Source organism: Lepidochelys olivacea (genome assembly GCF_965140295.1).
Source record: "Lepidochelys olivacea isolate rLepOli2 genome assembly, chromosome: 2".
Lineage (NCBI taxonomy): Eukaryota > Metazoa > Chordata > Testudines > Cheloniidae > Lepidochelys > Lepidochelys olivacea.
Genome location: NC_140412.1, coordinates 187,627,121 through 187,654,915, shown reverse-complemented (window position 1 = coordinate 187,654,915; position 27,795 = coordinate 187,627,121). Strand labels below are relative to the sequence as shown.

The 27,795-nt window shown below is 44.7% G+C and overlaps 1 protein-coding gene across 1 annotated transcript; it reads left to right on the top strand.

Moving 5' to 3' along the window:
* Positions 1–128: 128 nt before the first annotated feature.
* Positions 129–27,219, top strand: LOC311516695 (caspase-14-like). Its single transcript, XM_084621029.1, has 7 exons — positions 129–525; positions 3,157–3,254; positions 7,750–7,905; positions 13,279–13,507; positions 20,004–20,132; positions 24,073–24,182; positions 26,996–27,219. Exons 1-7 carry the CDS (start codon positions 282–284, stop codon positions 27,101–27,103), a joined length of 1,074 nt encoding a protein of 357 aa, XP_084477155.1. The 5' UTR covers positions 129–281; the 3' UTR covers positions 27,104–27,219.
* Positions 27,220–27,795: the final 576 nt, after the last annotated feature.

Sequence of the window (27,795 nt, the reverse complement as noted above, 5' to 3'; positions counted from 1 at the left end):
CCACAGCTCCCGTTGATTTCCCGGGAACTTCTAAGCCCACGGAGAAGGCAGGCTCAGCCTCGCACCGAAAAGGGGCCACTGGAAACCAGCGAGGAAGCCGCCAGGCCGGAAGGGAGAGGCGCGCACGGCGTGCCTGGAAAGAGCTGGAGTCAGGGTTTCGCTGGGGTGCGGCTGGGGCGCGGCTGCCGCTGGCTTCCCCGTGCCCACAGATCCCGGCTTTTCAGGCTCCGCCGTGCGGCCGCTGCTTGCCAGAGAGGCGCGGGTCCCGGACCCAGCCGGGGATGGAGCGCCTGGTCCACGCCGCCTTGGCGCAGCTGAGCGAGGAGGAGCTGGCGCGCTGCGCCCTCTACCTGCGGAGCCCGGAGCCGGCGGGCGCTGGCGCAGGTGGGAGCCCGGCGCAGCTGGCGCGGCGCTACGCGGACCGGGCGGCCGAGGTGCTGCGAGAGGCGCTCCGCGACATGGGCCGCCGCGACGGGAGCGAGGCGCTGGCCGGGCAGGAAAAGGCGGGAGCCGCGGCAGCGCCAGGTAAAGGCAGCTGGCGGGGGCGGGAAGGGAAGGGGGTCGGGCTGTAACCTGAGCAGCGCCGCCGGGGGGCGAGGCGCTGAACCGGGCTAGGGGGCACCCGCTACAGCCCCCTCGCCGGCGCACCGGCCGCGAGCTCCGTTCCGCGCCGCGGCGAGGCGAGGGGCCTCTCGCAGCTAGAACGGAGCGGGGACTCCGACCGCCTGCCCAGACAGCCCCCACCCCCGGGCTAGTGCGGGGGGCTGACGGGTGCCTCGCCCCCGCCCCTGTGGACGGGATTTATTGCGGGCTGGAGCCTGCCGATTTCCTCCCCTGCCCGCCTGCAGCATTCCGGCCCCTTGCCGATCAGCTCCGTGAGCAGTGACCCCACCCCCCGCCCCTTTCAGTCCACGTGTGTGTGTGTGTGTGTGTGTGTGTCTGTGTCTGTGTGTCTGTCTATGGGGTTAATATTAAAAACCGAATAACAGCTTTCAGCCCCCACTGCCCAGCCACGAAACAGGGGTCTGTGTTTAAAGAGCCAGGGGAGCCCTCCAGCTCCCCCTGCCCTGTCTGGTGGAGTTGGCAGCGCTCTGGTTTTGCTGAAGAATTAGACTAGGCAGAGGAAAGCACGGCCCTGCGTTTGAAAGCATGAGAGAGGTGAGTGAAAACGCACGAGATTTGTTAAAATAGGAAATCCGGGGGGGGTGTGCGTAGGTACTGACAGTGCTGGAGATAAAGCTCCCATAGTACGTGGTCCTATTCTCAGAGCCGCTACAGAATTATATTGCTCTGTCAAACTAGCCCTCCTGAACTCTCATTTGTTTCCTGTAGGCACAGCCCCTGTGCATTATCTCTGGATCACAGTTTCAAAGCCAGTGCCGTACCCGCAGGCACTATCAACTATGCTCACTGAAAACTAGGACATCTAACCTCGTGAATTGTGCAATCCACAGGTGGAACCTGCTGCCAGTGAAAATGATGGCAAAACTCCCACTGACTTCAATGGGAGGAGGATTTCACATCACACCTGCAAAACTAAGCCAGGCTCATGAACAGACATTTGTTAATAAGAAATATAAGAGACTGTGCCCAGGCTGGATATTTACATTGCCAATCCTAGTATTATAGCTTTCCTTTTGTATTTGAGAAACTAAACTGAAAACTTAAACAAAAAGAGGGTCACAGAAATAGACTGTAAAGATGTACTTCATGTGACTAAGACAGTAATTTAGAGAGACAGGGTGGGTGAGATAATATTTTTTATTGGACCAATTTCTGTTGGTGAGAAAATCAAGCTTACACAGAGCTCTTCTTCAGGATATTACCTCCCCTATCTTGTCTCTCTAATATCCTGGGACCAACACAGCTACAACACCACTGCATAAGACAGCAATGACAAAAAATAGTAGACACCAACCCAGGAGCTGGAATCAAAAGGTTTTTCCAGTTTTGTTTATATAATCAAGGTTAATATACTATAACTTGGCAGGTTAAGAGTTGATAGCCAATACAAAATAATGTAAACAGGACATAAACCTGCTATCCTCAATTTTTATATAGGTCTGACCTAAACAAAATCACTGTTTCCTTCAATGAGAATGTTACATAAGGAAAGCTCATAATTCAGGCAGGCAAAGTTTTAAGTGTAGAACAATAAATCTGTTAATGTATTAAGGGTTCTGAAGAGATTGTGGTCAGAACAACAGTTTGATACCAATTAAGTAGTACTACTATTTTGTTTAAAATGAGTTTTTCCAAGTTTTGAGATAACAGACTGTTCACTCCTGTAGTTCATTGTATAAAATAGTAGAATGTAGGTGATGCTAAAAAAGGTGAGATGGAATTAAAAGATGATTGAAACTCAATTTACAGACAGCGCAGTACAATACAGACAGGGTTTGAACGTTAAACATTTAAAAAGAGGAACACTCCTCTGCAGTCCTCTTCCTAGTTTTAACAACTTATTTTAAGGGAAGGGAACAGTCTTCCTTTCCAAATCACTCCCTGAACATAAGACACTTAAATGCAGAATAATAAACCACCAGATAAAGATTTGGAAGTTCGTTTCCAGTTGAGGTAAAGTTCACCACAGCAAGTTCCCAATGTATGGGCCAGGGTGAGGCTCTGTTTTGGGCTTCTCTCCCCTAGGCCTTTTTGGCCAGTGATTTTGTTTTGGTGCTGCCACTGTTTCAGTTTACATAGCAACAGTAGAAGAACTAGTGTAGATAAGGCAACTGGCAGTATTTTAACCATGGTGTCAAATAAACTTTATCTGAGTAGGCTTAGATAACACTGTGCTTAATATACTGGCAACTGCCTTAAGTCCTAGTCACTGTTGTCACGAATGGTGGAGTTGGCTCAACAGTGAGAAACTTGACAGAAAAAGCCTAGTTCAGACACAGGCTTATCTCACTTGGTCAAACTGAAGAGCAGGAGAAGCATATTCCTAGGCCTGCAGTGATGTGTGCGTTTAGCATCGGGGGAGGGGTGGATTCTGAATCTGGTTTGTCTCAAAAGCAGTTTGCACTGTCTAATGTGTCAACTGAGACTTACAAAAAATGAGGAAAGGAAGATATTAAAAAAGTCATACAAAAACAGCTTTACCCGTCATTTGAGCTACACTTGTAAATTACTTGTTTTTAAATATCCACACAGCTGCTGTACTGAGAACTGGTGAACAACAAACCACGAATCAGACAAGTGATACAAGTTTTAAAGGAAGATGGACTGAGCAAAGTGACTATGAGGCATTGGTAATTGTATTTATTTTTCAGAAGAGTTCAATGCCCGTGAAGCCCCTGGGCCAAGTTCTCCCAGTTTTATGAGTGCAACTTCCCTGGACTTCAGTGGGAGCTGCCCTTGTGTGACAGAGAGCAGAATCGGCCTGATATTTGTAAATAATTGAATTTTCCTGAATCATGCAGTTTTCTCAGGTTGATAAAGATGACATTAAATAGTTTGCTTAACCCTGCTATACAGTGGGCTGGAGCCTGAGTATAGCCAGGTTAAGTGGAATTTCCAAAAGGGGATCTCCCTTGGTATGCAGGTCATGGCCCATTCTATAAACACGACCAGTTGTAGGGTTTGCTACCATGTAACCCCATCAAAATTAATAGGATTATTCATGGCAGTAATCCATATGTGAAGATATGTTTGCAGAATTAGGCCGTTAGCTGTTTCATGGCTGTAACTATAGCCCCTGGACGATAGTAGTGATTGCTTCCCCTATGCTCTGTCTACAAGAGGGATTATGGCTAGTGAATCTGCATGATTATGGATCCACTGGCCACTCTCCTCTCCCTCAACACAGGATCAGGCATTGTCATGGAGAGAGTTGGCATGGAGAACTGCTCCTGGAGCAGGATAATATCGTGAGAGAATTTTGAAAAACAGGAAAAGCTTGGAAGCAAATCAGTGTCACATGCAAAATTAAAGGAAGCTATCCTTACGCCTAAGATATGAATGCTGGAAATATGCCTGTCAAATTTATTAAATTCCAAAATAAAAATAATGAGAGATGATACAATCCTGGAGCTCACAGGCTCTGCTCCATAAAGGTATTTAGGCTTCTAACCTCCATTGACTTCAATGGAAGTTAGAAGCCTAAATAGATCTTTGTGGAACTGGGCCTTAGAGCTCAGGTATTGCAACAGCACAGAGTAACTTCAGAAAATTACTAGTAATTTTACTGATAACCACATTTCTATATATTGTAGAAAACTAGCATTTGTAGATATGGAATTATTCTATAATATATGCAGTTGGGTTGAAATCCTGGCCCTGTTGAAGTCAGTGGCAAATTTTGCCATTGTCTTCTGTGAGGTATGCTTTTCACTCCACTTCACTTGAGACATTATGTCAAATTGTGTCAGATTGTGCCTGGCTTCAATGGGGTTGCACAGGTATAGCTGAGAGCAGAGTTTTTCCATGATTAGAACCATCTGATATTTATCTCCTCTTCATGTATCAACCTAAAGTCTAAGAATTATTTGTTAAACTGAAAGAACGAGGAGTACTTGTGGCCTTATGCTCAAATAAATTTGTTAGTCTCTAAGGTGCCACAAGTACTCCTTGTTCTTTTTGCTGATACAGACTAACACGGCTATCACTCTGAAACTTTTGAAACTGAGGAATGAAAAACATCCATCTTTTTTTCCCTCTCCTGAATCAGGCCTATAATGTCAGCATTCTCCTGTGACTAATTTTTATATTGCAACTATCCCCGAAGTGTTGAATGTTCAAGGATAATATTAACTAGCTTATTTTGTTTATTGCTTGAAATACAGAAATAATTTGAACCCAAATCCTTAAATACAGATTTTTTTAACCTACTATTGATCATTTTAGATATTTTCTAACTGAAAAATTTGGGCCAAATTCTCCTCAGTTGTGATTTTAAAAAATCACGATTAATTGCAGTTTTAACTGCACTGTTAATAGAATACCAATTGAAATTTATTAAATACTTTGGATGATTTTTTACATTTACATATATCGTGTATTCTGTGTTGTAATTGAAATCAAAGTGAATATTTTTTACAACTATTTGCACTGTAAAAATGATAAAATAAATGTTTTTTCAATTCACCTCATACAAGTACTGTAGTGCAATCTCTTTGTTGTGAACGTGCAACTTACAAATGTAGATTTTTTTTTTGTTACATGACTGCACTCAAACAAAACAATGTAAAACTTTAGAGCCTGCAAGTCCACTCAGTCCTACTTCTTGTTCAGCCAAGTGCTAAAACAAACAAGTTTGTTTACATTTAAAGGGAGAAAATGATGCTCTCTTCTTATTTACAATGTCACCAGAAAGTGAAAATAGGCATTTGCATGGCACTTTTGTAGCCGGCATTGCAAGGTATTTACGTACCAGATACGCCAAACATTCGTATGCCCCTTCATGCTTTGGCCACCATTCCAGAGGACATGCTTCCATGCTGATGATGCTCATTAATAAAAATAAAGTGTCTATTAAATTTTTGACGGAACGCCTTGGGGGAGAATTATATGTCCCCTGCTCTGTTTTACCCGCATTTTGCCATATATTTCCTGTTATAGCAGTCTCAGATGCTGGCCCAGCACATGTTGTTAATTTTAAGAACACTTTCACTGCAGATTTCACAAAACGCAAAGAAGGTACCAATGTGTGATTTCTAAAAATAGCTACAGCACTCAACCCAAGGTTTAAGAATCTGAAATGCCTTCCAAAATCTGAGAGGGACAAAGTGTGGAGCTGGCTTTCGGAAGTCTTAAAAGAGCAACACTTTGATGTGGAAACTACAGAACCAAAACCACCAAAAAAGAAAATCAACCTTCTGCTGTTGGCATCTGACTCAGATGATGAAAATGAACATTCATTGGTCCGCACCGCTTTGGATTGTTATCGAGCAGAACCCCGCAGTCATAAATATAAAGGGAAGGGTAACCACCTTTCTGTATACAGTGCTATAAAATCCTTCCTGGACAGAGGCAATGTCCTTTTACCTGTAAAGGGTTAAGAGGCTCAGGTAACCTGGCTGGCACCTGACCCAAAATGTCCCCAACAAGGGGACAAGATACTTTCAAATTTGGAGGGGGGGGAAAAAGGCTTTTGTCTGTTTATGTGATACCTTTGCCGGGAACCAATCAAGGATGCAAGCCCTCTAACTCCTGTAAAGTTAGTAAGTAATCTAGCTAGAAAATGCATTAGGTTTTCTTTGTTTTGGCTTGTGAAATTCGCTGTGCTGGAGGAAATGCGTATTCCTGCTTTTGTGTCTTTTTGTAACTTAAGGTTTTGCCTAGAGGGAGTCTCTGTTTTGAATCTGACTGCCTGTAAGATTATATTCCATTCTGATCTTACAGAGTTGTTCTCTTATCTTTTTTGTTCTTCTAATAAAGTTTTGTTTTTTAAGAATCTGATTGGTTTTTTTTGGTCTTAAAAATCCAAGGCTGATTTGTGCTCATCTAGTTTATTCTCAAGCCTCCCCAGGAAAGGGGGTGTAAGGGTTTGGGGGGATATTTTGGGGAAATAGGAACTCTAAGTGGTCCTTTCCCTGAATGTTTGTTAAATCACTTGGTGGTGGCAGCGTTTACCTAATCCAAGGGCAAAGACTTTGTGCCTGGGGGAAGTTTAACCTAAGCAGGTAGAAATAAGCTTAGGGGTCTTTCATGCGGGTCCCCACATCTGTACCCTACAGTGTTAGAGTGGGGAAGGACACTCCTGACACCCATCATCAGCATGGACGCATGTCCCCTGGAATGGTGGTTGAAGCATGAAGGGACATGTGAATCTTTAGCGCATCTGGCACCTAAATACTTTGTAATGCCAGCTACAACAGTGCCATGAGAACACCTGTTCTCACTTTCAGGTGACATTGTAAACAAGAAGCGGGCAGCATTATCTCCTGCAAATGTAAACAGACTTGTTTGTCTGAGTGATTAGCTGAACAAGAATTAGGACTGAGTGGACTTGTAGGCTCTAAAATTTTACATTGTTTATTTTTGAATGCAAGGTTTTTTTTGTACATAATTCTACATTTGTAAGCTCAACTTTCATGACAAAGAGATTGCACTACAGTACTTGTGTGAGGTGAATTGAAAAATACTATTTCGTCTTTTTTACAGTGCAAATATTTGTAAACAAAAAATATTAAGGGAGCACTGTACACTTTGAATTCTGTGTTGTAACTGAAATCAGTATATTTGAAAATGTAGAAAACATCCAAAAATATTTAAATAAATGGTATTCTATTATTGTTTAACAATGCAATTAATCGCGATTAATTTTTTTAATCGCTTGACAGCCCTATTAGCAACACATCAGTTTGATGTTCTAGACCAGTAGTTTCCAAAGTGGGGTGCGTGCAAGACAATCCCTGGGGGTGCGCGGCAGGAGCAGCGCCGGTGGCACACCTGCGGCGGCTCTTCTACGTAGCAGCTCTTCCCTTTTTTTTCCCGGCGGCGGCACACCTGCGGCAGCTCTTCCCCTTCTTTTCTCTGGCGGCATGCCTGCGGCAATTTTTTTTTTCCTCTTGGGGGTGCGCAATCAAAAAAAGTTTGGGGACCACTGTTCTAGACAAGGCTATAGAAACCCAATCCTAGAGGTGCTCCCACAGTCAGTGGGAGTTCTCTTAGCAGAGTAGTTGCAGGATTGGGCCCTCAGTCGTTTGTTTCATGTGGAAAAAACATACTGTGTTAGAATGTTGTTGTTCAATTAAGCTACAGCCCATTTGTCAAACATTTTAATTTAACATTTTGAATTAACAGGATATGTATGACATGAGCAAAACCCGTGTAGCTTTTATGATGTGTGTGACAACACACAGGCGCGGTGCAGAAAAGGATATTGAAATAATGAATAAGTGGTTTGACAAGTATCAGTTTGAAACGCCTTCTGGACAGTGCATAGATCCTAATGGGCAGGTAAGTCTTAAAAATTATACCATACCAAGCAGATAGCTTCAAATGGAATGCCTTCCACACCCCCAATAAGGGCTCACTTGGTGCTATTTGAAGCTGTACTGAAGCAGAAGTCAGTACTGTAAAATGTTTAGAAAATATTTGCCCACCAGAGGTATTGATTATCTTTTGTAGATAGGGCTTGGGTTAACTGAAGTCCCTGAAGCTTTGGATGTGGATCCCTTGCAGGCTGATCTTCCCAGGGAAAGGGACAGCCTAATACAGAAATGTTTAAAACTTCAGCTCCCTGGGTGGCAATAGAAATTCTCCAAATGAGCTCCCCTCCTCCAATACCCCACAAATCCAAATGCTTGGGACACAGTTTCCTTATCTGCAGCTGTGTGGCTATAGGCTGGCTGGAGTAACCTCTCTGAATGATTGATTCCAGGGTTGACTTGAGACTAGCTGAGACACAAAAGAAAAAGTTAGTTATTTAGAAGGATATAGGGGAGTGGTTTTTTTCTTCCTTCCCCTTTCACCCCTTTATTGCCAATCTGCTGTATATTATTACACTATGGGGCTTCCCCCCTACTTTTGATTGCCCTTTTGTGGAAGGGCTAATCTTTAGGCCTCATGATCTTGGTAAGGGACTGAGGCATAGGCAGTGTGGCCTAGCAATCACAGCTAGGCTGGTATCCACCGGACAAGGATGGCCAAGAGGTGATAATCAGTGAGCAGGGATCAGAGTGATTGCCAGAGTGAAGATCAATGAGGAAGAGTTAGAATCAGGCCAGGGATAGAGTCCACGGAGTCCCTGTTAGCCAAGGAGAGAGGGATAGAGTCCCTGTTAGCCAAGGAGATCTTGATAATGCTGTCATTACAGCATTGCTGAAACTGGCCCCTTTTCTTCCATAAATTCCTTCGTGTATTTCCCAAGATTATAAAATCAAGTACAATATTTGGGTCAGATTCTACCTTTGCTTACACTTGTGCAACACTATTGATTTTAATGGCAGTTGTATCCGTGTAATGGAGAGCAGAATTTGGCCCAACAATGTTATTTCTCTGCGCCTGAGGTAACAAGAATAATTTCTAAAATATTGTTGCACCAACTTCCTGCAAAGTTTTTGTACCATATCATGCTGAAAACCTATGAATTTAAGAAAACGTAAATGTATTTGAATTTTAAAGGTGCCAATATAGACTGCATTGAACACCTAAAATGTAGTATATAAAGTAAAGTGCTTGACAGCTTTCATATTTGCATTTACATTCTAAAGTTATAATTTCTCAGCTCAGTTTCCTTACTGCTCAGATTCAGTGGCACAGCACCACAAAATCTGCATATGCAAAAGGAAATGCTTGCATTTTAGAATTCAGGCTCATTCCTGGTATTAAAATGCAAGGCTGCAAAAGCTAATCTGTATCCCTATTTACAAATGAGCCCACCCAATCTTGCTCCCATTTAAGTCAATTGGAATTTTGCCATTGATTTCAGGGGGAATAGGATAAGACCTTAGGGATTTCAGTGGGAATTCTGGGGGCACAGCTGCAGAACTGACTTTTAAATACTCTCATGACTCTTCTTTTAAGGAGTTGAGTAAAATTAGATTAGTGGCAGGTAAATGTCAAATGGTTAGGAAGTTCTGTAAACTTGTAATTATAAAGCAAACTTTTTAGAATCTCTTTATTTGGGGGCAAAAGGGCTCATGGACTTTCCATCGCCCCATCCCCATTCTGGAGCATTTTTAAATTAAACAAAGTACACATTTTGAGGACTCAATTTATTTCAAATGAAGAAATGATGGGAGCAATGGCAAAGGAAGAGTTTTGAAGGGTAATTAACTGGGACTTGAGCATATTTACCAGGAAAAAAAATACACATGCCAAGATCTTTGTCTGCCTTCTATCAAGCCTGTAATTACTTGATATATTTTTGTAGCACAGCAGGCACTCACTGCCATGGTGCCTCCTGCTGGTCATCCAGGAATTAGCTCTGTTCCAGTCTTAGAGTGCCTCCCGCTGGCCAGTGTCTTCCTACTGGTGCCTGCTTCCTCCTGATTTCCACCACTTATAGCACTTCAGGCCCCATGTTCCTCCCAGACCCCGGTGCCCCTTACCTTGGGGTGCTGCCCCGCAGCTGTGCCCCCACACTCTGGGTCTTCCCTCCCCAGGGAACCCCAATTCCTTAATCCCACCTCACCTCAGTGACCCACTGTCAGTCCTCATCTAGCCCCTTCCCTCAGGGGCAAACTGCAGTTTGAAGTAGCCACTCATCATTGGCAAGAGGGTTTGGACCTGTTGCCTTTCCAGTCCCAGCTGCCTCCCTGCAGCCCTAGTACCTCCCCTGGCCTTTAGCAAGGCCTAAACCTGGGGACTCACCAGGCCAGAGCGCCTCCACTCTGCCTCAGGTACCCTGCTTGCTCTCCCAGACAGCCTGTTCCTCTCTGGAGCAAGAGTGTTCTCTCATTCCCTCAGCATGCCCTTTTATCAGGGTCAGCTGGACCCTAATTGGGTGTGTCCACACCTGTAGTTGTTTACCCAACCAGCCTCCCTCGGCTGCTCTTAACCGGAGTGGGGTGACTGCACCGCTACAATTTTAGATGAATAATACCAAGTGTATTGCTCAACTACAGCAGTTTAGACTCACAAATCCTTACAGGTCTGATTATGATCTCACTTTGCAAGCATAAATGGGGATCAATTTTTATGAATTTGCTGAGGTGCCAATTAGATTTTAAAGATGAAATCTAACAAACTAAATTTGTCAATTTGATAAGTTTTATAGCTAATATAGGAATGGAATCTAGTTAGGATAACTCCTTTTTATTGAGTCCAGGGAGCATAACTTACTAATTTTAATGCAAGATTCTATTCACGCCAGCTTTTACTTTTGATTTGAGAAATACTGGTTCCAGATATGTGATGCTCTTAATCAATCAAGATTTTGATAATTCACCCAGAACCACATATGTGTACAATCAACCGTTCATCAATCAAGCATAGACATAGCCAATGTTCTAGGTGTGTACTGAACAGAAAAATAAAGCCTTGCAAGCAACTGTCATAGACTAAGGTTGAGATTTTGCAGTTATCTCATATACCAGTACAAATCACCAACATTCCTAATTACACTTACTTATGATCATCTGTTGTCAATTCTTTAGTACTTCCAACACATTTACCGCTCTTCCCATATTTCTCCAAGTAGTAAGGATGCACTTGTCTTAAAGATACTTTTAAGAATCCCTGTTGTTTGAATGGGGTGACATGGAAGGGACAAATTTAAATTTTAAAAACAATTGTATAAATTATGGTTTTAAATCTTTTAGGCCAGTTTGCATGGGCTTACAAAGACGAGCATGCTTATAGCAATAGTTAGTTAATATGCAACATATCTTGAAGTCTCACTAAAGAGTGTAGACTCAAGGTAACTTTCAGTTATTTATATTCAAGATCAGAAAGAGAAATACAGGCTGAGGTGAAATCTCACCATTTCTTTGTCCTGTAACCCAAGAGGAAGTGAGAGCTGTTCACCAAGCTGGTCAGTGTCCAATAGCACATTTGGGTTCTGCAGCTAATCTGTAAGCTCTTCTTCCTGTAACCCTGGATGAAGGGAGAGGCTGTTTGAAGGGGATAAGCTAAACTCTGGGGTCCCATAAGGTGACCCAGTTTATGTATCCTGTTTCAGGGTCTGTTGGAGAAGGGCAATCCTCTGATTTTCTATCTGATATTGTCTAACTGAGGGCTTAGATTTCAGCTGTTTCTCTTTTGTTTCCATTGGTATCCAGTAGATGGCATGAGCATATAACAAATTTCTTCAATCCTTTTCTTATCGGAAGCTTTTTATGTTGGATTAATTTCAAGGATTTTTATTTCAATCCTCCACAGACTAGCCTGTTTGCCCTAAAGCATGGGGTCACAGTGCTACTCAGGTTTGGCAGAGCCACTGGTTTCATGACAGAGGGGTGGTCGGACAAAATTTGAGTGAGTAGCATTTTGACCTGGTGCACAGGGTCACAACACCACTCAAATTTGGCCCGTCCCCTGTTTTTCATGATGGAAGGATGGCCAGACCAAATCTGCCGTCCCAGGCTGCTGCCCAGAAATCTACCACCCTAGTCAGCTGCCTAGTTTCCCTGTAGCTAGTGCAGTCTCTGATGATGGGAATGTATTGATTCTCATTATCTTTAGCTCCAAGAGGAAGCTAAAGGTTTGGAATATGCATAAGGGCAATTGGTTGCAGTCTTAAGGCTATGTCTACACTGCGCATCTTACAGCGGCAGACCTGTGCCACTGCAGCAGTGCTGTTGTAAGATATGCAGTGTAGCCACTCTTTGTCGGCAGGAGAGAGCTATCCTGCTGACAAAATAAAACCACCCCCAGGTAGCTTTGTCGGCAGGAGAACATCTCCCACCAACAAAGTGCTGTCCGGCGCAGGGCAAAGGAGTGGTTTTTTTCACACCCCTGACTGACAAAAGTTTTCCCGACAAAAGTGCAGTGTAAACATAGCCTTGGTTGCTGCAGACAGAAGGACAGAGTGAGAACTGTAGCTGTTAACAATGTTTTTCAGGGCATGTTTGATACCTCTGGCTTCTTGCAACTTACAGTAGCTTTATATTAATATAACTCTAATGACCTTAGTGGGGTTACTCCTCATTTACAATCATGTGAGTGGTATCTGAAGCAGGCTCTAAGGCCCCAATTCAGCAAGGTACTGCCTGGGACCTCACTGTCTACTTATTGGTAGGTTAGCACAACCAGGCAGAGGCACACAGAACATCTTTTTATTAGTGGATGAGGGCACAGAGGCAGCTCCCCTCCTGCCAATGATGCTGCTGACCAAACACAGTTTTGTTTTCTTCCTACAGCAGGAAGCACATTCACTCCTGAACTATCTCTCAGAGTTACTTCCTGCATCAGGGGCCTTTCCCTGCTGGGAAGAACCACTCACTTAGGAGCTATCTGTTGATGTGCTCAGAAACACCCACTCATACAGTAACTGTTACAATGTTTAAGAAGAAAGTGACAGACTTTATGCATGTGATTAGTACCACTGATTTCAATAAGACTTGTTCACATGCCTTGCTGGCTTGGGCTCTAGATCAAGAAGGGAAGAAATCTAAATCACAAGGCTGTGGGGGAAGAGCTGCCATAATACAGCTTTTTGTTAGCTATTATTATTTATTTGTATTATAGTAGCATCTAGGAGCCCGAGTCATGGACCCACTATGTACAGTTAATGACACTGCAAGGTGTAGTAGTGGCTTTAAAAATACTTTTTATGGCTAATTCAATTGGTCCTTTAGCCTTATTGTTATTTCATTTGTTAATAAATAATCTCTTTTGAGAATTAATTATTTTGATCAGCGTATCTAACACAGCTGTTTGTGACAGGAAATATTGCCAGCATTGGAAGAGTTCCGGGATCAAATCAATCAATCTGAGGATGAAATTAGCTGCTGCCTCATTGCTCTTATGAGTCATGGGAGGAGTCACGGCATCATTCAGGGGAAAGATGGTGACACAGTTGATCTTGATGATATATTTGCATTGTTCAACAATGTACAATGCCCAAAGCTCCAAGAAAAACCTAAAATCTTTATCATTCAGGCATGCAGAGGAGGTGAGTAGGACATTAAATAGTGTTTGCAGGATTTCAGAATTTCAGCTTCTTTCTATGAAGGTTTCATTTCAAGTCTCTATAAAGGGCCTAGAGTATGTATAATTAAATCTAGTCCAGTGACCTCAGCAGTTCTCTGTACTCTGGTGTTGGTGCTGGACAGCTGGATTCAGTCCCAGTTCTGATCTCTCAGTCTCGAAGCAGCCAGCATTGAAAATAACACAGAGAACATGCGTTCCACCCAGAGGGGTGGCAGTGCCTTGCGTTACTGCACAGTGACATCCTGGCCTTTTAAGGACACCCCGTTACAAAATGCCAAAATGTATCTAACCTATCCTCCTAACACAGCAGAACGGTGGAGGTGACAGGGGCCTCAAAGTTAGAAGTGGAAAATGGGGTAGTCCTCAGGGCTCTGACTGGGAAACTGAAGACAAACCCCTTCCTTACAAGAAAAGGTGTATAAGGCCTGACTTCAACTAGTGCCTGCTCTTATTGGGCAACCTTCTGGCTTAACAGTTTGCAAATTATCCACAAGGGTATGGAGTACAAATATCTATCTTCTTAGAAAGGCCAGCTTTGCCAAGCGACAGACTTTTTTAAGTCCATTGAATAGTCCCATAAAACCAGTTTCACTGATGAAATGCTTGTGGGGATTTGCTATATATAAGGGTATGTCTACACTATGATATTAGGTCGAATTTATAAAGTTGGTTTTGTAGAAAGCGTTTTTATGCAGTTGATTGTGTGTGTCCCCACACAAATGCTCTAAGTGCATGTTGTCAGCAGAGTGTGTCCACAGTACAGAGGCAATCATCAACTTCCAGAGCGTTGCACTGTGGGTGGCTATCCCACAGTTCCCGCAGTCTCCGCTGCCCATTTGAATTCTGGGTAGAAATCCCAGTGCCAGATGGGGCTAAAACATTGTTGCAGGTGGTTCTGGGTACATATCGTCAGGCCCCCGTTCCCTCCCTCTGTGAAAGCAAGGTCAGACAATTGTTTTGTGCCTTTTCTCTTGAGTTACCTTTGCAGACGCAATACCACGGCAAGCATGGAGCCCGCTCAGCTAACCGTCACCGTATGTCTCCTGGGTGCTGGCAGACGTGGTACTGCATTGCTACACAGCAGCAGTTTATTGCCTTTTGGCAGCAGACAGTGCAGTATGCCTAGTAGCCATCATCGATGTAGTCCTGGGTGCTCTTTTGACCGGGCGCCTGGGCAAACGTGGGAGTGACTCAGCCAGGTCATTTCCCTTGTTTCGTCTCGTGGCGATTGAGTCCTACCGGCAGTGCACTGTCTTTTAACCTCCAGCTAGCAGAAGATGATGGCTAGTCGTCATACTGCACCGTCTTCTGCCGAGCACCCAGGAGATGATGATGGCTAGTCGTCATACTGCACAGTCTGCTGCCAGCAAGACGTATAAAGATAGATGAAGTGGCTCAAAACAAGAAATAGACCAGATTTGTTTTGTATTCATTTTCTCCTCCCTCCTTCCCTCCCTCTGTGAAATCAATGGCCTGCTAAACCCAGTTTTGAGTTCTATCCTTGAGGTTTTGAGTTCTATCCTTGAGGGGGCCATTCAGTTTCTCGCAAAGCCACCCCCTTTGTTGATTTTAATTCCCTGTAAGCCAACCCTGTAAGCCATGTCGTCAGTCGCCCCTCCCTCCGTCAGGGCAACGGCAGACAATCGTTCCGCGCCTTTTTTCTGTGCAGACACCATATCACGGCAAGCATGGAGCCCACTCAGATCACTTTGGCAATTAGGAGCACATTAAACACCACACGCATTATCCAGCAGTATATGCAGCACCATAACCTGGCAAAGCGATACTGGGTGAGTAGGCGATGTCAGCGCGGTGACGTGAGTGATGAGGACATGGACACAGACTTCTCTCAAAGCACAGGCCCTGGCAATGTGGGCATCATGGTGCTAATGGGGCAGGTTCATGCGGTGGAACACCGATTCTGGGCTCGGGAAACAAGCACAGACTGGTGGGACCGCATAGTGTTGCAGGTCTGGGACAATTCCCAGTGGTTGCGAAACTTTCACATGCGTAAGGGCACTTTCATGGAACTTTGTGACTTGCTTTCCCCTACCCTGAAGCGCAAGAATACCAAGATGAGAGCAGCCCTCACAGTTGAGAAGCGAGTGGCAATAGCCCTGTGGAAGCTTGCAATGCCAGACAGCTACCGGTCAGTCGGGAATCAATTTGGAGTGGGCAAATCTACTGTGGGAGCTGCTGTGATGCAAGTAGCCAACGCAATCAAAGATCTGCTGATATCAAAGGTTGTGACCCTGGGAAATGTGCAGGTCATAGTGGATGGCTTTGCTGCAATGGGATTCCCTAACTGTAGTGGGGCCATAGACGGAACCCATATCCCTATCTTGGCACCGGAGCACCAAGCCGGCGAGTACATAAACCGCAAGGGGTACTTTTCAATAGTGCTGCAAGCACTGGTGGATCACAAGGGACGTTTCACCAACATCAACGTGGGATGGCCGGGAAAGGTGCATGACGCTCGCATCTTCAGGAACTCTGGTCTGTTTCAAAAGCTGCAGGAAGGGACTTTATTCCCAGACCAGAAAATAACTGTTGGGGATGTTGAAATGCCTATAGTTACCCTTGGGGACCCAGCCTACCCCTTAATGCCATGGCTCATGAAGCCGTACACAGGCAGCCTGGACAGTAGGCAGGAGCTGTTCAACTACAGGCTGAGCAAGTGCAGAATGGTGGTAGAATGTGCATTTGGACGTTTAAAAGCGTGTTGGCGCAGTTTACTGACTCGGTTAGACCTCAGCGAAACCAGTATTCCCACTGTTATTACTGCTTCCTGTGCGCTCCACAATATCTGTGAGAGTAAGGGGGAGACGTTTATGGCAGGGTGGGAGGTTGAGGCAAATCGCCTGGCTGCTGGTTTTGCACAGCCAGACACCAGGGCAGTTAGAAGAGCACAGGAGGGCATGGTGCGCATCAGAGAAGCTTTGAAAACCAGTTTCATGACTGGCCAGGCTACGGTGTGAAAGTTCTGTTTGTTTCTCCTTGATGAAACCCCCCGCCCCTTGGTTCACTCTACTTCCTTGTAAGCTAACCACCCTCCCCTTCTCCCTTCGATCACCGCTTGCAGAGGCAATAAAGTCATTGTTGCTTCACATTCATGCATTCTTTATTCATTCATCACACAAATAGGGGGATGACTACCAAGGTAGCCCAGGAGGGGTAGTGGAGGAGAGAAGCACCAGGAGGGGTGGTGGAGGAGGGAAGGACAAGGCCACACAGCACTTTAAAAGTTTACAACTTTAAAACTTATTGTATGCCAGCCTTCTGTTGCTTGGGCAATCCTCTGGGATGGAGTGGCCAGGTGGCCGGAGGCCCCCCCACTGCATTCTTGGGCGTCTGGGTGAGGAGGCTATGGAACTTGGGGAGGAGGGCGGTTGGTTACACGGGCTGTAGCGGCGGTCTGTGCTGCCTTTCCTGCAGCTCAACCATACGCTGGAGCATATTGGTTTGATCCTCCAGCAGCCTCAGCATTGAATCCTGCCTCCCCTCATCACGCTGCCGCCACCTCTCTTCAGCCCGCCACTTACTCTCTTCAGCTCGCCACCTCTCTTCCCAGTCATTTTGTGCTTTCCTGCACTCTGACATTGTCTGCCTCCACGCATTTGTCTGTGCTCTGTCAGTGTGGGAGGACAGCATGAGCTCAGAGAACATTTCATCACGAGTACTTTTTTTTCGCCTTCTAATCTTCACTAGCCTCTGGGAAGGAGAAGATCCTGTGATCCTTGAAACACATGCTGCTGGTGGAGAAAAAAAAAGAGACAGTGATATTTAAAAAGACACATTTTCTAGAACAATGGCTACACTCTTTCATGGTAAACCTTGCTGTTAACATTATATACACAGCACATGTGCTTTCATTCCAAGGTCGCATTTTGGCTCTCCCCACCACGTGGCTAGCCCCTCACCCCTCCCCGTGGCTAACAGCGGGGAACATTTCTGTTCAGCCATAGGCAAACAGCCCAGCAGGAACGGGCACCTCTGAATGTCCCCTTAAGAAAAGCACCCTACTTCAACCAGGTGACCATGAATGTTATCACTCTCCTGAAGATAACACAGAGAGATAAAGAACGGATGTTGTTTGAACGCCAGCAAACATACACTGCAATGCTTTGTTCTACAATGATTCTCGAGTACGTGCTACTGGCCTGGTGTAGTAAAGTGTCCTACCATGGTGGACGGAATAAGGCTGCCCTCCCCAGAAACCTTTTGCAAAGGCTTTAGGAGTACATCCAGGAGAGCCGTGAATGCCAGGGCAAATTAATCCTTTCACATGCTTGCTTTTAAACCATATATAGTATTTTAAAAGGTACACTCACCAGAGGTCCCTTCTCTGCCTGGCAGGTCCGGGAGGCTGCCTTGGGTGGGTTCGGGGGGTACTGGCTCCAGGTCCAGGGTGAGAAACAGTTCCTGGCTGTCGGGAAAACCGGTTTCTCCGCTTGCTTGCTGTGAGCTAGCTACAACTTCATCATCATCATCTTCCTCATCCCCAAAACCTGCTTCTGTGTCGCCTCCATCTCCATTGAAGGAGTCAAACAACATGGCTGGGGTAGTGGTGGCTGAACCCCCTAAAATGGCATGCAGCAGCCATTTTATAGAAGCAGCATGTTTGGGGCTCAGACCCGGAGCGGCCGTTTGCCTCTCTGGTTTTCTGGTAGGCTTGCCTCAGCTCCTTAAGTTTCACGTGGCATTGCTTCGGGTCCCTGTTATGGCCTCTGTCCTTTGTGCCCTGGGAGATTTTGACAAATGTTTTGGCATTTTGAAAACTGGAACGGAGTTCTGATAGCACGGATTCCTCTCCCCATACAGCGATCAGATCCCGTACCTTCCGTTCAGTCCATGCTGGAGCTCTTTTGCGATTCTGGGACTCCATCATGGTCACCTCTGCTGATGAGCTCTGCATGGTCACCTCTGCTGATGAGCTCTGGCCAGCGTGGCAAGCTGTAGGTGACCATGCAAACAGGAAATTGAAATTCAAAAGTTTGCGGGCCTTTTCCTGTCTACCTGGCCAGTGCATCTGAGTTGAGAGTGCTGTCCAGAGCGGTAACAATAGAGCACTCTGGGATAGCTCCCAGAGGCCAATACCGTCGAATTGTGTCCACAGTACCCCAAATTCGACCCGGCAAGGCCGATTTAAGCGCTAATCCCCTTGTCGGGGGTGGAGTAAGGAAATCGATTTCAAGAGCCCTTTAAGTCGAAAAAAAGGGCTTCATCATGTGGACGGGTGCAGGGTTAAATCAATTTAACGCTGCTAAATTCGACCTCAACTCCTAGTGTAGACCAAGGCTAAGATACAATATTTCACAAGTACAATTTTATCAAAATTGACACAGAATCAGAATTAATACACTGCCATTTTTTACCAGGAGACTGTGTTCCCTAATTATTAAAAGAAAGAGCTGGGAGCCAAAGAGGAATCAGGGTTCCAACAGGCAGACAGGCTCATAGAGTCCTAGTAGGTTCAGAGAGGCACCTAAAAGTTTGGATACCTACATGAATCTTATTCTAATCATCTGAACCTCATAGATCTCCAAAATGGAGATAGAAAGCTTCCAAGAACAGGCTCTTTCATGATATTTTGTGGGGCTCTGAGAAAGATGTAACCAAAACCTGAACCCACCCCAGTTCAGAGCAGACTTTAGGTTTTAATGCAAGTCAAACATCAACCAAGATCCATGGTTGTTTGCAGACTTGAGCTGTTGCTATTTGCACAACTTTAGACATTATTGTCCCCTATAAGCCACTGCCCCCACAGCCAGGCCACACCTTCCTCCAAGACATTGAGACTGTCTGGTAGAGTTGGTTGATAAAATTATTTTATTTATTTATCATTACAATATTTGAAATTAAATTGTTGTTTTAATTCTTCAGGTTACTGAGATACATAATTTTTGTTTTCAAAATCTTTAGTGAAATTTTCATCAATTTTTGGTTTCAAAATGTTTGTTTTCAGTATTTTTGATTTTTGATTTTTTTGTTTTTTCTTTTACCCCTTTTTCTTCTTCTTTTCCATTTTTTTCCAGTTTGCAGGGAGGGGCAATGAAAAAAGAAAAGGGGGGGAGGAAAAATGACAAACCAGAAAACTGAAATAAAATGAAGAAAAATGCTGTTATTCATTTTCTAATTTTGAGTTTAAGAAGTAAGAATTTCTGATTTTGATAAAATAATATATTTAAACAAAATGTACTTTACTCAAGAAGTTTCCTCAACTCTGCTATCTAATAATCCATCTAGCTAGATTACCACCATATCTCAGTCCCTGCATTCCTTCAGTAGCTATAGGTGGGAGTGCCAGGATGGGAAAATATTCTGATACCTTGTAGCTTTTGTATAAGAGGAACAAGTGTATAAACAGCAGCCCATACATGCAAGTCACTTGGAAATCATTTGACACCAGGCAGTCATTTTACAGTGTGTTTAAACATATTTCCTTGTCATAAAAACAGGAAAAGAAGACCATGGAGTTGAAGAAATAGAGCATGAATTCAAGGAAGCTGATTGTACTTATAACTTGATAGCTATCAGGAGGTTGCCAACAGCTAGTGATTACTATGTCGTGTATTCCACTCAAAAGGGTAAGAGAGATGAGGCCAAGTTAGGCCCCAATTACATGAATTGTGGTTGATTCCAGTCAGGGTTTGTGTGCATGAGAGTAGAATTTGACCCTTTATAAATGCAATTTCTGACTGGTTTTTTTGGGGGGAGGGGGGTCCAGTTCCACTTTAGTATAGTAGTTGTTATCCCCATTCTACAGAGAGGTTAAATGACTTGCCCAAGGTCACACAGGAAAGCTTGTGGCAGAGCTAGAATCTCTTAACTCTAAGCCCTGTTCTTTAAATACAAAAGCATTTCTGACATAGGCTTTGGGGTCTTTCAATAACTTGTATTTCATAGTATGGGGAAAAGGGTAAGAGATTTATACTGAGGAAAATACAATTTTCCTCTATTGGGGCCAATATCCAAACAGGATACAGAAGGAGAATGTGAATTCACATCAGTAGTCGTTGTATGGGGAACAGACTTTTCAATTCCCCAAATGGTGAAACTGCGCCTAAGTGGAAATGCTGATGTAACCTCACCCTGATATGATAATGAACTCTAACAGCTGGGAGGTGGCCTGGAACAATGGCCTGATGAGCAGGCCCTAGTCAGATAGAGAGACTTTTGAGACCCAGTAGGGAGAGGCAGTCTCAGGTTGTCCTGACAGAAAGGGGGTCAGTAAATGGACACTGATTTCAAAAGATGTAAAATTTTTATTTTATTTTCTCTACATTTAAAGGCTCTTTTATATAGGAAAATTATACTAATCTAGGGCCTGAATTTAAACCAATATAGGACTGCTGGTGTAATACCCCATGTGGACACTCTTATTCTACTGTGAGTGCCTTTTTCAGTTTAGCGTATGTCACTTGGAAAAACTAAAGCAAAGAAAGATTTTCTTTACTAGACTGTGTGTATCCACTCAGGAGGGAGGGTGTGTATGTCGTGCTGGTAGAGCTACACTGGGAGTTAGGTGCCTAGGCGCTTTTGACAAATCCCACTAGGTTCCTATCTGCTTCTTAGGAATCTAAATATCTTTTAAAATCTTGCCCATAGTTAGGAAACCAGGTAAGTGACTGTTTTTTGGCAGATGCAGCTGCTCAGCATCTCTGAAAGAAATTAGCTGCTGCTGAAGTCAAAACTGACATGGCTATTAATAGCAGCGTTCACCACTCAGAAAACGGAAGCCTATCACACCTCCAGTTTACTGAAACCCCAGGCAAAAGAATTGTCAAACACAGCTTCTGATGGAGAATTTTACTTTACATGAATAACAAGATGGGGAAAAATCCACTAAAATTTGGTGTCACATGGGTAGACTAAGGCACTTGTGCTATATCATGATGGAATGAAAAACAATGCGTCAAATTCTTCATTGGATTTTGAGCTGGCATTGTTCAGTTTCATCTGTGACTAGTGAGTGGGTGGCGGGGGGGGAGAAGGGATCAATAATGTGTGTTTGCATTTCTTTGTCCTGATTACGGTAATGATAATTGCATTGATTTTAATGAATTGCGTATTTTTTTAAAGAAATATGATAGTGGGAACTGGAGGTGTGTGAGGGAAAACAGGCCTTGAACTGGGGCTTCCTTTCTCTGGAGCCTTTCTTGTTGTTCTCCTCTCTTTTCCAAATTAGCTCTCCCTGCCCTTCCCCACAGAAAGACTATATTGTTCAACATGTATAAAAACAATAGAGATTTGAACAGGGCTTTCTTTTGTGGGAAGGGTTAGAGGTGGCCTATCTGCGGAGTTCGGTAGAGAACATTCCTTGCAGTTGCAGGTACAAAAGTCCCTTACATCGCAAAGAAGCATTTACACTAATGCAGTCAAACTGACATAAGTCTCAGGTGTTGTTTGACCTTTGCAATTCTGTACTAACTTGAAACCACAAAAACCAAAGCATTCAGAAAAAAAGCCACACAACTACATACATCCCTTCACACTCATCTACATCCACTCTCGAATAAACATAATCCCTAACAACCGAGCAAATCAACCACAGTCATCAAGGCAGTTGCAGATTTAGAGTTAGTGGGGTCCTGGGTGCAGTTTCATTTTCGGGGGCCCCCTCTCAGGACCTAGCCAAGAAAAGGAACGTTCTCTCTTATCTCCCCCACCCCCATTTTTCATTTTTTTTCTTCATTCTCCTCCTATATTATAAGTAATAGGAAGTAAATGAAAATAAAGTGGGGTACGTTGATTGGGGCAGGGGGTTGGGGTGCAGGAGGGTGTGTGGGGGTCAGGCTCAGGGACGGAGTTTGGGTGCGGGCTCCGGGCTGGGACAGGGGGATGGGGTTGGGTGGGGTGGGGGGAGGGGTGCAGGCTCTGGGAGGAAGTTTGGGTGTGGGCTCTGGGCTGGGGCAGGGGGTTGGGGTGAGGGAGGGGTCAGGGGGGCATCACTTACCTTGGATAGCATGGCTCCCAATGCGACTGGCACACCCCTCTGGCATCAGCTCCTAGGCAGGAGGGGCCGGGGGCCTCTGTGCACCACTCCCACAGCTCCCATTGGCTGCAGTTCCCGGCCAAAGGAAGCTGTGGAGTTGGCACACGGGGTCGGGGGCGACATGTGGAGACACCCCCCAGGGGCCGCAGGGACATGCTGGCCGCTTCCGGGAGCAGCACGGAGGGAGGGAGGCAGTGCAGGCAGGGAGCCATCTTAGCCCTGCTGCTGGCACGTGTCTGTGTGCCCCTTGCGGGGAGGAGGGCAGCGAGTCTCCGTGCGCTGCCCCTGCCAGCACACAGAGCTGCCTCTCAGGCAGCCTGAGCCCTGCTGCGCTGCCAGCCGGGACTCGGGGGCAGGTTGTGAGATGAGATTTGTCCTGCATTATTGGGGGCCCAGTTCCACCACACTGTTTGTTTCATGATAAATCTGCCTCTGCATCAAGGGATGCTCGACAGCTTTCACTGTGCCCGTGGCATGACAGAATTTCTGGGGGTGAGAATTTATTAGTTTTTATTTGTATTGCAGACCTCCCAACAGTCCTGGGTTTTGTGGGACTGTCCTGCTTTCACCCACAAAATCCCCTGTCCCTGTTGAAGCAGCTCCTGTCCTGCACAACTGGCTGGGCTTGTCTCCCCACTCGGGGCTTTTCAACCTGGCCCTGGCAAGAGGGGTTGCAGTGCCACACAGGTTTGGCCTGGCCACCCTAATGGGGTGGGTGAGCCACATTTGACTGAGTGGCATTGCAATTCTGGTTGTATTTGGGGGCCAGGCCAAACCTGAGAAGCACTGCGACCCTGTGCACTGGGAGCCAAGTCATGATGCCTGGAGCAGAGTCAAGCCCAGCCAGCCCTGCAGGACAGGAGGTGCAGGAGCTGCTGCTGCTGTGGGGTGAGCTAGCTCTTCCACTTTCTTCTCCCTCCCTTCCCCACTCCCCCCAGATGCCCTTTCCTGGTTCTCCATCCCCAAGGGCAAGACCTGTCCTGTTTTAGCTACTGGAAATGTTGGGAGATATGGTATTGGCTTTATGAGCTATAATACCTTGCTATTTGTGAGCAGCATTCAGTTGTTGGGCGGTTTGTAAAGTAAGCGTTACAGTTTGTTCGGTCAGGAAGAGCCCCATTAAACTGGTGGTGTTGTCTGGCTTGCCACAAGTGTGTGCAGCCTACTTCCTCCTTCACCTCCACCCACCTCTGTTAATCAAGGCATTAGGAGGTGGGATAGCACCACGGTTCTGCCAGCTCCCTGCCCCTTTTCTGCTCGCTTGCTCATGGTGGTGAGCAGTGGCAATGCAGGGACTGCACTCCACAGGAGACTCAGAACCACAATCGATTCTAGCTGATCCTAACATGGCTGCTCAGGAAGGAAGGGAAAAGAACCATTATGTCTCCCTTTTCCTCTAGGTGCCCATGTTAGTGCTAATGATCACCTGGTGTTAATACGTCTTTAAAAGTTCTTAAGTTGAATTTTGACAATCAACTTTTATTAGGAAAAATCTAAACTGATGAGCTGTTCCTGCTTTTTTCCACCTGTAGGTTATGTTTCTTTGCGTAACAGGGAAAAAGGCTCTAGAATGATTGAAGCAATGGATGAGGTCTTTTCAGAGCAAGGCATGAAGTGGCATATCGGGGATTTATTTACTAAAGTAAGTATGCAACAAAACAGGATAAAGACCTGCAAAGGAAAACTAATTGGGTATCTGCTCTTTATTGCTTCTTTGCCATGTATGAAAATAGGCTATAGAGTAGATAGGTATTTGGGGTGTTTTAAAGTTTTTCTCCTTTTTCACTTCAGCAATTTGGACTTTGTTTACACTAAAAGATTCTGAAGGGCAAAATTCACTCTTGTTCTGAGGACCAGCATAAGGTCTGTGCAGTACTCACATCTTTAAAATAGCACTCCAGTGGTATTTAAGTGATACATAGACCTTGTGCTGTCATTCTGTACAGGGATGAATTTCACCCATATGCAGCTGGTAAAATAGTGGAATTGTAATATTTCAAGAAACAAGAGATTGACAACTAATAAGCAATTGGAGAGGAGAGGGAATTTTTAATCTGATTGTTTTAAAGCTCTTTGAGTAACAGCTTATTTACCATCAACCCCCTCAGACATACTTGGAAGAAAGGATGGTATGGTTAGAGTCACCACAACTGCTCAGTTTAAGAAAGCTCCCAATATGTGCCTGATACTTCCAGCAAAATCAGGGAAGACTAAACTTAGCATTCCTGATATTAACAAGGCAAAAAAAACCCCAAATGTTAAAAAATAATACCCGCTCAGGTTTTCTTCATATAAATAAGCAACTGTAACAACAACAAAAAGGAACAACCTTAGTATTTTAAATTTCCTTTAGTGGTCACCCTTAATTACTGTTTATGTTGGGCCAGATCCTCAGAGCTACAGCAATTTACAAGAGCTGAAGATTTGGTCCATTAAATACATCTAAAGTAGTAAAGTTAATAGAGACCGTATATTTTACATGCACATGTGATACTATTGCTGAGTTGACGCAAGTGGCTTTCAATTTTCATTAACAATAAATAACATCAATTTCACTGTACACACACAAATCAATGAAAAAATATTTCCATTGATGATGATCAAAATTTAGAGGTAGGCAAAGTAAGAAAAATGCTCCTTGAGAAGTCAGAATTCCAGTGATTTAGACTTTTGAATTTGGCTTGTTACAAATGGACTAGCGAATAGTAAAAACAGGTCTGATTTGTTGATCTAAGGATATTTACTATATGATGTTGACAATTTGTGTTTTTAACTGTATATAAAATTTAACTTTTTGAATTTCAACCTCTGTTTTCATTAAATAATTATCTGATCGCTCCCCATAATTTCACACCACTGAAAATTTAAATTGATAAAATCTTTTAAAAATAAACATTTGATATTAGCCATTGAAATGATAAAAAAAATAAAAATTGAATTCTGGTAAGGCTAGCAATAAGATACTAAGAAAAGGTCAGCAAAATAAAAATCAACAAAATAATGTACGTGACTGAAAACAAGCTGATTAAAATCATAGGATGCAGGATGGGAGTGGAATACATGGGGGTGGGGGATGCCCAGTCAAAGGCTGGGGTGAGTTGATTTTCACACAGACTCGCTAGAGAAGTAGTTGACATTAGGTCAGAGCCCAGTACTTTTCACTGTGGAGGCTTATGTTCAGTTAGCTTCTGCCCACTTGTCACCTTTCTGTAGTTAAAAACCTACAGCTAGAAGGACTCAGTGAAGTCTGCAGAGTTCATCTCAAATAGGGTGACCAGATGACAAGAACAAAATATCGGGACACATGGGGGGGCAGCCACAGGCTTACCCCCCGCACCAGGGTCGGCTCTAGGGTTTTTGCCGCCCCAAGTGGGGGGGGGGGGAAAGCCGGAGTGCTGCCGAAGCAAAATATTGGGACAAATGGCGTCCCGACCGGCAGGACAAACAATTAAATATTGGGACAGTCCCGATTTTATCGGGACATCTGGTCACCCTAACCTCAGAGTTTCTGTTTAATACTCCCTTAAAGAGGAAGGGATTAGATGAGTCTCAGGCAGAAGAAACAGCTTCTAACCCAGGCATGGGCGAACTTTTTGGCCCAAGGGCCACATCTGGGGATGGAAATTGTATGGCGGACCATGAATGCTCACAAAATTGGGGGTTGGGATGTGTGTGGGGGGGTGAGGGCTCCAGCTGGGGGTCCAGGCTCTGGGGTGGGGCTGGGGAAGGGTGCTCTGGGCTGAGACAGGGGTTCAGAGGGCGGAAGGAGGATCAGGGCTGGGGCAGGGGGTCGGGTCCCAGGAGAGGGGGAAGGGGTGCAGGCTCTGGGTGGCGCTTACCTCAAGTGGCTCACAGAAACAGTGGCATGTCCCCCTCTGGCTCCTACGTGGAGGCTCAGCCAGGTGGCTCTGCACGCTGCCCTGTCCACAGGCACTGCCCCTGCACGCACGGAGCGGGTCAAGCCCCAGACCCTGCTCCCTGCCTGGAGCTCAAGGGCCGGATTAAAACGTCTGAGGGGCTGGATGTGGCCCCCAGACCGTAGTTTGCCCACCCCTGTTCTAACCGCTCACCAATCCAAAGGGAAAGGAACCTTTAAACCTGTGGAGCGGCCTCGCTGTGGTGTTGTTGAGTTTTGCCAACTCGCTAGACAGGAAGGAGCCACACTGTCATTGGCTGCTCCTTCCATGCAGTTCCCCCTCCCCCAGATGGGAGTGCAGAACAGATGCTTTGCCTCAAGTAGAGCTTTTGTTTCTTGTTCATTTGTAGATGCAGATTTAGACAAGACACAAATGCTCCAGGACCCAAAGATGCATGGTCTTCCTTAGGGCTCAGCCTACATTCCTTCCCCCACCCCCACTCAGCCCTGTAACAGATTCTGTGTGTAGTAGCATCACTCACCAGTGAAGGTTTGGATAATGTTTTTATTTATTTTTTGATTAAGGTTTTATTTTTCAGATCAATAACAACCTGATGCACGAAACTTTTAGTATCCACGGATGCCCTGTGAAAGAGACAATAGTCGTGGAATCAACTCTGACCAAAGCTGTGTACCTTGCACCTTAACTGGTTGATCAGTGGAAGACTCACTGCCTTTTGAATTGCTCAAAATACAGACAGTGAATAAAAATAAAATAAATACAGATAATAAAGTTTAAATAGTCATCTTTTTCCAAATTATAGCAAAATTCTTTAGGATGTTCCTTTTAACTAACTAGCTTTATTACTGCATTTTAACAGCTATTTTCAACAACAGCATTTTTTTTCAACTAATAGTCCCATTTTTAGAAAGCACTTTTTTACAGGATCTTTGAAAAAACCCAGTTTAGGATCTTATATTTGTCTTCATTTATAAATAAAGTCAACCAGTACAAACAGTTTTATGTTGAGAGATCACTGGCTCCTTTTCCAGTTCTGCAGAGGGCATTTTCTCATTCCCTGTATGACTACTTAAAATTCCACCATAAAAACTTAAACAATAAGTTTATGGAGGAGATGGTCTGATGGGATAACATGGTTTTGGTAATTAAATATTCATGGTAAATAGGCCCAATGGCCTGTGATGGGATATTAGATGGGGTGGGATCCGAGTTATCCAGGAAAGAATTTTCTGTAGTATCTGGCTGATGAATCTTGCCCATATGCTCAGGGTTTAGCTGATCGCCATATTCGGGGTCGGGGAGGAATTTTCCTCCAAGGCAGATTGGAAGAGGCCCTGGAGGTTTTTCGCCTTCCTCTGTAGCATGGGGCACGGGTCA